General features: G+C 38.0%; 1 protein-coding gene across 2 annotated transcripts in view; it reads right to left on the minus strand.

The window, feature by feature from the left end:
- The window catches only part of LOC145665008 (uncharacterized), a 106,918-nt gene that overhangs the window by 7,750 nt on the left and 84,691 nt on the right, over nt 1-14,477 (minus strand). For both annotated transcript variants that reach the window (XM_081732198.1, XM_081732208.1), the window contains 5 exons: nt 12,490-12,589; nt 10,359-10,523; nt 6,833-6,887; nt 5,347-6,082; nt 1,995-2,234 (listed from right to left, as the gene is read on the minus strand). In XM_081732198.1, coding sequence (XP_081588324.1) covers nt 1,995-2,234; nt 5,347-6,082; nt 6,833-6,887; nt 10,359-10,523; nt 12,490-12,589 — 1,296 coding nt within the window. The remainder of the gene's footprint in view (nt 1-1,994; nt 2,235-5,346; nt 6,083-6,832; nt 6,888-10,358; nt 10,524-12,489; nt 12,590-14,477) is intronic.

Here is a 14,477-nt window from a genome sequence, read left to right on the forward strand (position 1 = left end):
GCCTTCCTTTTTAATTCACAAACTATTGCGGAAACAGAACTATTTGAAAGAGGCCAATTCGTACATTTTGGAACGGGCCATCTTCTACAATTCCATTAACAACAAAAAGATTTAAAACAATTCTAGTGAAGCAGTCAACTTGGCCTTAGTGCTGTGACTTTTTACTTATAAAATCTCCCGCGAGGGAGATGAATAGAATAGAATAATTGTAGAGGCAGCAATTACGAATAGCTGTTTGTTTCGAGTTGCTATGACAACTGAGAATCAATTAATGGAGATTTTGGAAAATAAAAAGGTAGTTGTGATGTGTATGTGATTATTTTAATTTCAAGGTTAGTTCTTGCCAATATACGTATAAAATAAGTGTACTACCTATCTTATTATTCCAACTATGGGCTAATGTAACAAAAAATACGTCAGATATAAATATAACATTAGACGCTGGCTCACATCAATTGTTCACTCCATGAGACTTTTATGTGTATTATTTTATTATTTTGCCAACGCTATTTGATTGAATACCAATGTAATATCCACAATGTGCTAAAGAAATAGTGCTATTACATAAGTGTTATAATTTTCAACTTTCGTTTATGATTTAAGGGGAACATATGGACCGCTTGAATACCAAGCAATGTAACTTTAAAGTGGAAATTTTTCAGGAGAGAACTTTGAAGATCAGTATCTCCTGAGAAATACATATTTATTTTATATTTTGAACCAAAAACGTAACTATGAAATCTATTTTCTACTGGTGATAGTGAATAATATTCTTTTAGTTCAATTTACATGAGATGAAGTTCAAAGTTCTTTCGAGGAAAATTTCAATTCTGGACTTACCCCATTTGGCATCCAAGTGGACCGGTTTGGGTACAAAACCTCGCGGCCAGAACCTTGCGGACCAAAACCTCGCCTCCCAAAACCTCGCGGCCCAAAATCTCGCCGGGCCGAAACCTCGCCTGGCCAAAACCTTGCCGCCCAAACCCTCGCGGGACAAAATCTCGCCGGGCCAAAACCCCGCCTGGCCAAAACCTCGCCGCCCAAAACCTCGCGGGACAAAATCCCGCGGGGCCAAAATATCACCATACCCAAAATCTCGCCTGACCAAAATGTAAATGTTCCAACAGATGATAAGGATTACGGTATAAAAGACGCTGTTTCAGAAAAAGTATCACGGGTATTTGACCAAGTCTCGCGATACCATATGAAAATTATATTTCTCTATTAGAGGATTTCAATGTGATGGTAGGGCGACAGAATGTTTTTAAACTGGTTATAAGGAAAGAAAGTCTGCATAAGGAAAGCAATGACAACTAACGGGGTTAGTTTCGTGAACTTGGGAGCATCCAAAAACTTAAAATTTCAACAAAAATCTAATAATATTTATGAAAGTATGAAATAATATATGAGTTTTTACGACGTCCCTTGATTATGTCCTGTAGGTTAAAGGAGACGTAGATGACCAGGATGAAGGAAATGATCGAATAAAGAAAGTGGGAGGAAACGGGAATAACCCGAGAAAGCCCATGCACACGATGTTTTTTGTTTCTTCTTCTTCTTCTTCTTATTATTATTATTATTATTATTATTATTATTATTATTATTATTATTATTATTATTATTATTATTATTATTATTATTATTATTATTATTATTATTATTATTATTATTATTTGTAATGTGGAATTGCATATTAAGAAACTCATTGGGTAAATTTTAAAGAAAAGTTTCATTCGCGGCGAGGTTTTGGCCCGGCGAGGTTTTGGCAACGCGAGGTTTTGTCCGTATCCCAAGTGGACCACATGAGTCAAAGGAAAATATAATGGCCATTTCTTTGGTGAGATGGAAGGTAAGTGGGGAAATGTTTTTTAAGTGCCCTTAGTAGGATTTATGGTTTGCACTGTTCAAAATATTATATCCACTTTCAGAGATGACAAGATCCACACTACATCGTTTTGTATCCTTGATTATGTGATGAATTAGAGAATACTCACATTAACTGGTTCATCCTTCTTGGCAAAGAGCTCTACACCTGGAGGATAATACACGGGAGGCCCGGCAACGTTCTTTGACTTGGCTTTCTCTTGAGTGGCAGGGGGTGGTTTCTCAGACACTACACCTCCATTTTCCTCTGGACGATTTTCCCTTGGTGGGCGTGGAGGGCGATCATCCACTGGTGGTGAACTGTCCGCCACAATGTAACGAGACGACGGTGGTGGATGAGGCTCCAACTCCTGAAAACACAAGTGTAACATTACTTTTCTTGAAAAGTAAAATTCGAAAATAGAAACTAATCTCTCGTTCTATGTTATTGTGTTGAACAAAGATTACGAGATCCGACCTTGAATTCACTCACTCCCATTTTTAATTTCTGAACGGTTCCAGATTCTCAGTCTAAAAACCGATACACTCTATGAAAATTTACACTTAAAACTGGGACATTTTACGAAAATTTAGTAACTTCTAGTCCTGCACTTACTTTTTGATGAAATGTAATAATTAATTAATATCAAAAGTGACTAATAAAAGCGGTACTTTATATATATATATATATATATATATAGTCAAAATACTGACACGTAAACAACTTCCAAGAAAATACACTTCTTTCAGATCGCTGGAGTGCTCGGGCTCAAAATCGAATTCTACAAGTCTACAGGCCAACAAACTAAATATATGGGCTTAAATAATAAATTACTTATAATTAATTACACATATACGGGGAATGGAGAAATACAGGTTGCGTATGGTTGTCAAAGTGATGTTGTATCATTCTTGCAGCTAAAACATTGCTAATTATTGTAAAGACAACGGTGATGGATAGCAGACTCGCACCTTGGTCTCCAAAATTGACCACAAGGGCTCAATGATACTGAGGTCTTTGGTTGTGGAGACCATGGCAGATGACACTTCACCTTCGTGCTCATCAAACTAGTCCTGGACGATGTGAGCTGTATAAACAAGCCTCTGTCATTTTGACACACAGCATTAGCATCTGCGAACAAAGTTTGCACTATGAGGTGCAGTTGGACACTCAAAATGGTTACGTAGTCCTTGGCAGTGACATATCTATGCAGATGATGATGGATCCGGTAGAATACCAGGATATGGCTACCCAAATCATCACTGAACCACCGCCATGCTTCACTCTTAGTAAGAGACAGTATGTATCGTACGCTTGTGCTGGCGTTCTCCGCACGTAAACTCGGCCAGCACTTTTTATGGGCGTTACACCACTGTCTCTGTATAGCAATATGGTCAACAGTCACGAGTTTGGAAATTGCAGATCTACAATAAATACCCTTCTTGTGGAGTCTTCGTCTGACTGCTAACTGGGTTTGTAAGCATTGTATTCAGATCAACTGTGAGTTTTGGCTCCGTGGTGATCTGCTTGGTCACAATCCTACCCAATGTGCGTCTGTCTCTGTCACGCAACACACATTTGCGTCCACGCCGGTGCTTCGCTGATGCGGTTTTTCCGGAACACTCGTAGGCAGTCATAATTTTCGAGACTGTGCCTCTTGTTACGCCAAACATTTCCGCTACTTTCGTCACGGAAACTCGTACCATATGCACACCCACAATTTGTCCTCATTGAAACCCTGTCAGCTCAGATATGATTCACGATAACCTGCACGAACCAGTCACTGAACTGTAACTGGCCCATCTGTTCGATTAACCAGATTGCATATCTCACAGGATGTGCCGGTGATCACAGCGATACCTATTATTCAGATGCAAATCGTGTTTGATATAACTACCTCTTTTATCCCAGGAGTTTCCATATTTTTATCCATCTTTTGTACATGTCATTTGTATTATTTACGTCCATAAGATATAATTCTTCTCAAATAATGACTTAATCAGCTTTTTCAATTGTTTTTAATTACCTTAAAAATTTGTTCTTTTGTCACCTACTACAAGTAACACATCTTCATTACTTTTCCATTCCTCTTACCTACATCTCTCCGTTGTTCTCCATCAGTAACGACGCTAGTGAGGCCAAGGAGGAGGGTGTCCCCCGGTGGCATCGTCTGCCCCCAGACATGTATTTTAAGGCTCATTTTCGGTATATATAAAAATAACCGCTCCCGCTAAAAATTTCTCTGTCCCTTCACTTGTCCCTAAGAAATTAAAGGTGGCGTCTCATTGTTCTCCATAAACATTATTTGAAAGTATTTAGCTGCTTTTCATTACTTTTCCACAGTATCCAGTCCAGGTTTCTGCTTCGCATAGTACAATGTTCCACAAGAAATATATAAGGCTGATGACACTTTTTCAAAACTAAACGCGGATATTCATTGAGGGAGAAACCAAAGTACTACTAGATTCTATCTATGACCAACCATCCAAACAGGATTGCTACACTCTACTTCTCAAGGGTTAATTCTATATTATCTTCCCATTCTTAGCCTACTCAGAGGTATTGCATCCAAAGACTTTGCAATGAGAAGCCTACACAACCTGCTTTCAAAAGTAATTTAAGAGTGGAAAGTCGTAAAGATGGGTAATTTATTGGATGGGAAGTGATTGAAAGTTTAAGAAATGTCAACCCAATTCATATATGTTGAAAGTTTGGTTTATTTCTCTTACAAATATTCATTCTTAAAACTGTTTTTCCCCTGTATCCTTCATTTATATGGAAAATAGTATTGTTACCCAAATATTGAATACTCTTAAGCAGTGAGTTGTTCGAAAACAAATACAAGCTATCTAACTTTTTCTGATTCGCAATACTAAACTTTTTGCTATCAAATACTGATGATGAACAGAATGTTAAATGGTGTATTGGAATCTGTTACTAAACAAGGCTATTATACTATTCTATTCACAATCTAAAGATACGGTTATAGTGAATTATCCTACTTCATCCTTCCCTTTTCAATTATCCTCTCTCGAATCACCCTTCGTCCTTCATTGAAGAACGTATTTATGCTAAGAATACCGATCAATTTCCCTCACTCTTAGGCAGGGATCAGGGTTAGCAGTGAAATCGTTGAAACAGTTCTTGCTGCTCATACGATAACATCACATTTGCAGTAAAGAGAACATCAGTAACCCTATTTTAAACGTCTATGAGTTAGCAGAACTTCTGTGTGTGTGTGTGTGTGTGTGTGTGAGAGAGAGAGAGAGAGAGAGAGTAGCCAATCAGTGCGCTTTCCACTCGATCGTCCACTGAAAAAAACAAATACGTTTGCCCTTTTTTGTGTCGTAGAAGGAAGAAAAGGGAAGGATGAAACAGAAAAACTCGGCATAATCGTACCCTTAGGTTGAGACCAGTATAATTTATTTAAACTAGCAAGTGAAGGGAACAAATTAGAAATAAGAAATTATATTTTATCTTACCGTATCAGAAAACGTGGCCATCAGATCGTCTAGTCTTTTTGGTGGTTGTCCAGGGGTTCCAGCTGGAGACTTGCTAGGAGTCACAGGGAACGGACGAGGTCCTGTGTTCTCAGGCTGCGTGGGAGGCAATGGTGCTCCTGGGTGGGTGGTTGTGTGCGTCGAGTACTTGTAGGTGATGACTCGGGTAGAGGGCTCCAGTGGTGTCGGCTGTTGATGTGCATATGGGGATGGAGAGTGTGAGCGAGAAGAGGTAGGAGGATGAGGACTCGGAGTGACATCCGGGAGAGGTTGAGGAGAAATGTGATATGTCACTGTACTGTTAGAGGATTGTCTTGGAGGTGGCGTGTGGCGCGGAAGATCTCCTGGATGTCCACCTTCTCCGGGGCTTCCACCATAAGTGTATGTCCTAACTGTTGTGGTAACCTTGCTTCCAGGAGGATACGGCGATGCAGAGTGTGATCGCGGAGGGATTCCCTCTGGAGGTGACGCGTCAGGGTAAGGAGAGGTCCTTCCTCCCCTTCCACTGCTATCATATTTGAAGGATTTAACCGTGGTGACTTTAGTTGATGGAAAAGGACCAGTGTCTGGATAGTCATCTTTCGGCGGCTGCAGTGGTGGCAGTGGTTGCAAAGGTTTGTTGTCAGCTTCATACTGAGTTGTGTATTGATAGGAACGAACGGTTCGGCTTACTCCGTGGCGCTGTGGTGTGCTGTGGTCTAAAGGAGCAGCATCTTCTCTGAAATAAAGAATATCTTATGAGTAATCGCCCAAAATATTTTACACCTTAGAAATTAAAAAAAAAACGCATTGTACAAAGACATTAAAAGTTAATCAAATTTCACGAATACAAAGAATGTCACCTCAACAATATTCCAACTCGTAACAAGGAGATAACATTGGCTCAGTGGCAAACCGCTTAACTCTGGTGCATGGGGTCCCATGGTTTGATCCCCAGTCAAGCAACTTTGTAGTGGATAACATCATGTCCGAAGGGTTTCTCGGGATACTCCCATTTCCTTTCACTTTCTCATTCCACCAATTCTTCCATCATTATTCACTTGCTTTAAGAGTATGCCTTACTAAAAATAATACAAACTTTACCATTTTTCTTTTGCTTGTTTATTCATAAGTGAAAGAAGATAATGAGACGCAACTTATCACAATCATAGATAATGTTATTCTACAACAGAAAATATGAACCTAAAGAATTTTCAACGTTGCCATCCATAGAAATTACACTGTTGCCAGAATAACAATTCCCTTAAAATCTAAGTTAAAGCAGCGACTAGAGGAACGAACTCAGCTACACGTATTTCATTTACGTATTATATTGTTTTGGTATCCTGTGAACTACTTTTTGAATAACATTATAATTTAATTTTAATAACTGCATGTTAAAGTTATTTTGTTTATTACAAACTAAATACAACTATTATTTAATAACTAAAATTAAATATAAAGAATAAAACATAATATGTGCACTTACATTAGGCCAGAATCTATTCCTCTTGTACTTTCAACAACGCTGCTTAATACGCCACCTAAAATCAAGCACAATGAATAGTAAGTCAATAAAATTACATTAATATATTTACAAAAACTTATATTCATTATTTATTATAAATTAGCAAATGATTATGAGTGTAACCGTCGACAATTTTATGTGACATTCTCTCTCTGCGTCCTTTATATTAAATTCATTTATGATCCGAGGCAAAAGTCTATAAACAAATGCTTCCGAAGAAATATGTGATATGTAGCAAAGTTTTCTTGTTTCTCAGCCTTTCCTGCTGAAATTTCAGAATTTCTGCAAGAGAATGATATATTAGTGTTCTCTGTACTCTTTTTTAGAAACTCCTACATACCAACATTTTGTGACCATATCTGCAGCAGGTCAAATGAAACATATCTATATAACAATAATTATTTCCCTCCTACAATTTTTCCTCTGTGTTTTCTATACATATTCATGCGAGTACAGTATTTACACATTATTTAGATATTTTTTAAAAAAAGAAATGATGTGGAGGAACCTTCCAAGGAACCAAGAACTAGCATTTTGTTGACTATTGTCAGAGCTGTTTCTTCTAAAAAGGAATTATGGCTGCTGTTATCTTGCGATTTGTCAAAACGGGGATATTAATACCTTCACTTGCTTTCCTCTTCATAGAAGTATGCACATTATACTAATTTTTTCCTACTTCAGCTGCATAAGGTTTTGGTTTCAAAGTAGACAATTCTGCAGGAAATATGGACTAGTGCTGTGACAATTCGAATAAACCAAACTCAAATATCCAAATAATGGGGGGGGGGCGCGGTGGCTCAGTAGTAGAGCGTTCACCTCTGGTGCTTGGGGTCCCGGGTTCGATCCCAGCCCCCGCCAAGTGAACTTTGTGGTGGACAAACACCGTGCTCGTGGGTTTTCTCGGGGTACTCCCGTTTCCTCCCACTTTCTTCATTCCACCATTTCACTCATCTCTCATTATCACCGTCTCCTTTAGCCTAACCGGCATAACGGTGGGACGTAAAACTGAAAGATTTCATTTCATTTTTTTCCAAATAATGGGTTCTTTGAATATTCATTAATCGAATAGCTGAATAAAATTTTCTTTATTCGAATATTGAGAATGAATATCAAAAGAATTACTCAAGTACCGAATAATCCAAAAATTTTAACAGGACTATTTATGAAATTTCTTCCCCTCCCCATGTATGACAGGTAGAATCTATAGTTACTGCTTTTAAGGTTAGATGCATTTCAATGTGTGAAAAATGATGCACAACCGATCTATGTCTATGATATTTAAATTATGCTTAGGGTTGTGCGATATTTAGATTTGGATATCAAGAATCGATATCGAAACTTGATTAAATATCAAATTACCGAAAAATTTTAAAACATCGAAATACCGAACAATATTGAAATATCAAAAATTAAAAAAATCGGATAACAAAATATTGAAAAAATATTGAAATATTAAATTTTGAAATAGAAAAGATTCAAATATGGAAAACTATTATTTTTATTATTGATATTTGAAACATTCGTCAATAAATTAAAAGATCGCAAAGTCCTAATTGTGTTCCTCGAAGGTGACAAGAATTTCAACAACTATCGTGGTAACAGCCGACAAAGAGAAAACATAAAAGGATGCGCGAAGAGACAAAATAAAGCCTTCAGAGCCGCAGCAGAAATTATAGTGACCGTGATAACTCGTGAAACCTGGGCTCTACGCTAATGACAGAAATGTTTCCCTCACGTGTGATGCATCGGATGAATCCGGTACGATTAGTGGAGCTGTCTTCCGAACGCACACTTGCGAGAAAGTGAAACGTCAGAAGTGCACCACCAATGTTGTCAAACTTAAAAATACAGTACAAACTAGTGATAAAACGCAGCACCCAAAGATCTATAACACAAATACAATTAAACGGTAACAATAATTATAGGAAAAACATAAAATAACAACAACAAAAATAACAAAACAAAACTTAACGGCAATCTGGAACAGTGCACCCTCAGGAGATGCTTTCTTATAGCGCGAGAGACGATACTGGCAAAGTTTCATGGATGGAGATTGACGACCGGAACATACCCTTGCATTCTGTTTGGATGCTGAAATTGGTAGATCTAGATCAAGCTTCATAACTCCGTGCGATCACTACAGTGCTTTCGACTATATAAAGTTACAGTTAAATGTGGATGGGTGGCTATCTTTTCGACTTGCTAGCGGAAGGCGTTGCTTCTTCGATATCCATGGTGGTAAGTTCTTATCTACATTGCAAAGATATGGATTGGGACAGTATGTATGAAGTAGCGGTGGGCACAAAAACAGGTTTTAAGATTTTTAGACAAACCAAAACCGGTTTTTGAAAATTTTCAAAACCCGGTTTTTCAGCGAAACCGGTTTCGGTTTTCTCCTAAACAGGTTCGCTTTTCGCCGAAACCGGTTTCGAGTTCTTCTAAACCGGTTCGCTTTTCACCGAAACCGGTTTCGATTTTCTTCAAAACCGGTTCTATTTTTCCAAATTGGTTCTATTTCTGACCAGAATAGTGTTTGATTGTTATCCAAAAACCGATTGTTTCCACAGAAATGGTATTATGCGTTTTCAAAAAGTTTTCACCGAAACCAGTTTCGGTAAAAACCGAATCGGTTTTGAAGAAAACCGAAACCGGTTTCGGTGAAAAACCGAACCGGTTTTTGGAGAAATCCGAAATAGGTTTCGGTGAAAAACCGAACCGGTTTTGGAGAAAACCGAAATATTGGCTTTCGAATTTCGGTATTTCTAGAAACCGTTTTCCGGTTTTTATAAAAACCTGTTTTGCCCATCCCTAGTATGAAGCGGTATGGTATGCCGGAAGTAAATTAAGATCTAAAAATGATATTTTTTTTTTAATTCTCATACATTCGTCATTTTTTCTTTCCGTCTTTCATTTTCTGTGTCTTACTCGTTTGAATTACTACGGTGAGCTGGACTTTTACCATAGTGAACTTACTGTATTTATCATTTATTTATTTATGAAAAAGTAATTTTCAACATGTTATGCACCTATTTTTGACACTTCTTCAGTAACACAGATAGCATGTACTATATTATAGTTAGCGTGTACAAAAAATAAATATGTCGGACCGTAGTGGCTCAGTAATTAAGTGTTGACCTCTGATGTATGGAGTTCCTGGTGCGATTCCGACTCGTGCCAAGTGAGTTTTATGTTATGTGTGAATTTCCTAACGATTCTCTCGTTTTCTTCCATTTTCCTCATTGTCCATATTGTTTATTATCCTCACCATACTTCTTAACTCGCAGTACAATTGTTGGACGTTAAACTCAATAAACAGACAAATAAATACGTTAATTTTGATAAAAGAGGAAACATGAAAAACTGTAACTCGTTTAAAATCTTCGGAGAAGCTCGTATACGCACGAGCATACTGGTAGTAATTTACTCCCAATTCGACCGCTGTGCAAAGGTATCTTTCCACTAATTCCTTAGACTAGAATGGACTTACCTGGCCGAGTCTCTGTTCTGAAGTCCGTCTGCTGTGCGTGGTGAAGGTCATCTAATAGGCTGTCCAATTCACTAAGATTCTGCCGAAGTCTTGCATCCGCTGCAGGATCAGACGAAGAAGATGGTTTCACGCGCTCGCTTGTCTCGTTCAAGGTCAGCGCTGGAACTGAAAAAACGAACAACCCTCGTACAAAAGTGTATTATGTAAAACATTACAGTTATAGGCTTAATCAATCATTTCATTATGGTTGATGTATGACACCATAGTATGTCTTTAGGCCTAAAGAAGCGACACAGAGAAACATAAGGAGAAGATAGGGAAACGTTGCAAGTATACAAGTGGTCATAGACTACTTCAGTATTGTTCTTGTGTGCCTGTTAACACTGATTTTCTCGGCCTGCTCTCCATACTGTTTGTCTGGTTTACTGATAATTGGAAACAATGACGTCATAGAGGATCAACTTGACTTTAATAAGTCAGCTACGCCACTATCAGAGGCGGCTCGTGAGGGAAATCATCTCTGAAAATATTATAGTTTTATTGCTTCCAAATAAGAGCATACTTAATTTACTATGTATCGAGCAACTTTTAATTTTTTTTATCACTGTGACTTCCCTCACGAGCCGCTTGTAGTAGCTACTTTAATTTATATTCAGTTAGAGACTAACTTTAAATTCAGTTTTATTATTTTCATTTATATCATTTCAGCATTTTTAGATAAATCAAGTACATTATATTTGAATATTACTAGATGCTTTAAATTAATGATGGCCAAATGAAGTCTCGCGAGCCAAATCCGGAACGCAAATAAGAATGAAAAGATTTGTTTCTTTATATTCTTTATATTCCATAACAAGAAGTGTTAATGTTAATTCACACATAGTGTGCTGTTTCCATATTTGACATCAAGATGGTCATGACATACATACAGCAAAAAGTAAACGCCATATGCTGTTGGCCCTCGTAACCGAGCGCGCTAGCGAGCAGGCTAATTATGAAAGTCACTTTCGGCGTGGGTTCAAGCCCGGCCCACGGAAGATTTTTTTTATTTTTTTAAATTTTCATAACACTTTTCTCATTAAAATAAGATAGAAAATGACACTTTAAAAAATGATTTATCTAGTGGGCTAGTAATAAAAGTCGCTTTTGGCGTGGGTTCAAACCCGGCCCAAGGAAAGTTTTTTTTTTATTATTTTTTTGAATTCTCATAACACTTTCATTAAAATAAGCGTGCAGTTTTCCAATACGGATCCATGGTATAAGTAGTAGTAGTAGGAGAAGGAGGAGGAATTAATGACTTGCCCGAATTTTCCTGTACATTTTTCATGAAACAGCTGTCTAGGGTAGCGAGCGAATACTGAAACGTTTGGGATCGGCAAAAATGCATGCTGTTTCCATGCTCCGTCCGTGCCGTAGGCCACAAAATTTCTTTTCAGTCTTTGACATTGAAAATTCATTGTTTTTCTTTTTTTAATTCACACGTGACGTGCCGTTCCGGTCCTATGCCGTGCCCCGACATACCACCTTGAAGAGAAACCAGTCCGGTCGTGGCTCGTCGGTCGTGATCCTTCGGCTTTCTTCGGAGCACACGAAGCGACACGAAGTTAACCAGAACTAAGGGAAATTATGTAGAAAGCAGTTGCGGCACGTTATCGTATATGTGAATGGTCGCGGCCGTGGCACAGACGGAGCATGGCAGGAGAATGGTATAAGTACTGCACCCAATGTTTTTATAGTATTAGACTCATCTCTTTATTTTACCCACAAAAGAATCTCCTTGTGCTTTATATAAAATTATTGTAAAGCTTATTTTTTTCCTTTTTGTTACTAGAGTTTTCACATTAAATCAGTTCTTAAAGTCTGTCATACTTGAACAATCTGAAACGTAATTAACGAAGACCCCTTGGACGTTATACTGTGCATGCAACCTTCAGAGTATTTTGGTTGCCTAACAGAATAGAATATATAGTTAGTAGAAAACAATATTAACACCTCAATAATAAAAAGTAACAATGGAGTATTGTCTTGTCATTCGATTTACGTTACTATGCAAAATTTAATCATGATATAAGGTTGCAACCAGGATATGTATGAACCATTCTGAGTTTTAAAAAAAAATCTCTAGAAGTACCTGAATTCGTATCTTGGCCGCCATATTTGTAAGAGACAGTCTTGTAAGATTTGGTTTCGTATGCAACATTCTTCTGTTGAATAACTTGAGTTCCACTGCCCTGTAAAAGAAGACGAACAAGATTCTTTTAGAAGTTGACTACCACAAAATAAATAATCCCAGAAATCAGTTACTGAACCAATAGAATAAGAACAGAAATAAGAGAGGAAAGCAATTTGAAGTGAAGTTTGATATTTCTCTAACTAGATCAAAGGGACTTCAGAAAATATGTCATTTCAATTCAATTGGCAGTCGATTTCGTCGCGTTCAATCAACAGGCGAGTCACTCAAAGTTTTGTTTAGACAATCGACTGAGCCAAAAGTGACGTCAGATCAACTGAACCTACCACAAATACTCTAAGTGGAAACACACCTTTTAGATACCATCTACGCAACAATTAAAGGTAATAGTATACATGAGAACCCCCTGATCTGCGTTTCTTCTGTGTTCTATTACCACTTCTACACGAAATACCAAAAATTTTCTACGTAGTACAATAGTAAGAAGTATCCATGTGCACAAGACGTGCGATATGCGTTAAATCCCCCCCCCCCCCCCCCACACACACACATAGTCATAGATAAAGTACAAGGGCACTACACATGCAGATATAAAGTACAGATACGCTCTTTTTTATTTTCGTATCAGTCGATAAGTAAATAAAAGTCGCTTTGTTACCCCCTTTGTAAGTTCGTATATACACAATGAATAATCCCTAAAAGTATGAGCGTCCTGCTCCTTCGGGAACTGATGCAGCTTCATGTATACTATATCCCAATTAAATTAATACAAGTACTAAACTCACATAGGATGAAGATTATATGGTGTTGGATTGATCTGCTAGCTAGTAGTAGGCCTATTACATCTTGCACGATCAAGCCATGCTGCTGTATTTTTGTGAGAAATAACTATTCACCTAGTTACAACAAGTATAATTTATTAATGCAGCTTCGGACAGTCGTCTCGCCTCGCTTTTTGATTTGTCTTGTCGAAAACGGCGGCGGATCTGGCCCGAGGCCGGGGAGGCAGAGCCCCCCAGTTTTTTAAGTGGCAAAAATAATTTAATCTATTATTTATGTATTTTTGGAAATTTATAGTAAACTCTGATATATTTATCTCAGTCTAGGTTCTGCCCCCCCCTTCCCCCGTTTTTACCTTTTAGATCCGCTATTGCTCGAAAATATATCTTAATTAACAGTGTAATAGGAGCCAGGATAAAAAAAAAACATGTTAATTGTTCACTTAAATTTGAGTTTACCGTCCTTTTCAGCAGAGAAGCTATAAGAGACATGAACCTGTAGCTTGATGTGGGATCCGAATCACATGAACTCCCACCAGGAGTCGAACCCGGCTCTCTCACGCCATAGAAGCGTACGCTAACCGCTTAGCCACGAGCGAGCTTATAGAAACATATTTATATGTTCCCATCATATTCCTTTCGTTTCGAAAATATGCGAGCTCTCAACACTGAAGAGTTCAAGAGCATTTGTGCTCGATGACAAGCGCGAATGCGGTAATTCTTTTTTGTAAATGAATCTTCAAATTAATATAAATCTTTCTGTTTAACCTCATACGTTTATTTAAGGGATATGGATGATTAAGACAAATGAATGATGATGGAAGAATTGGTGAAATGATAATGTGGAAGGAAACGGGAGAATATCCACGGATACGGTGTTGTCCACCTCAAACTTACTTGGCCGGGGATCAAACAAGGGACCCCATGCTCCAGAAGTAAGCTCTCTAGCACTAAGCCACCATGCCCTGTCCATGATATTTTGTAGGTAATAGGAGGTTAAAATCTGGTACCTCATATTGCGTACGCCACTGGATTGGAGTGCATAGCATAGAAGCAACATGAGATATGGGACTCATAGCTTAACTTGAAATCCTACAATTGGTTTGGTTACAGAACCTCACGGAACAAAACCTCGCCGCCGAAATACTT

Source organism: Thermobia domestica, chromosome 1 (genome assembly GCF_964235325.1).
Source record: "Thermobia domestica chromosome 1, izTheDome1.hap1.1, whole genome shotgun sequence".
Lineage (NCBI taxonomy): Eukaryota > Metazoa > Arthropoda > Insecta > Zygentoma > Lepismatidae > Thermobia > Thermobia domestica.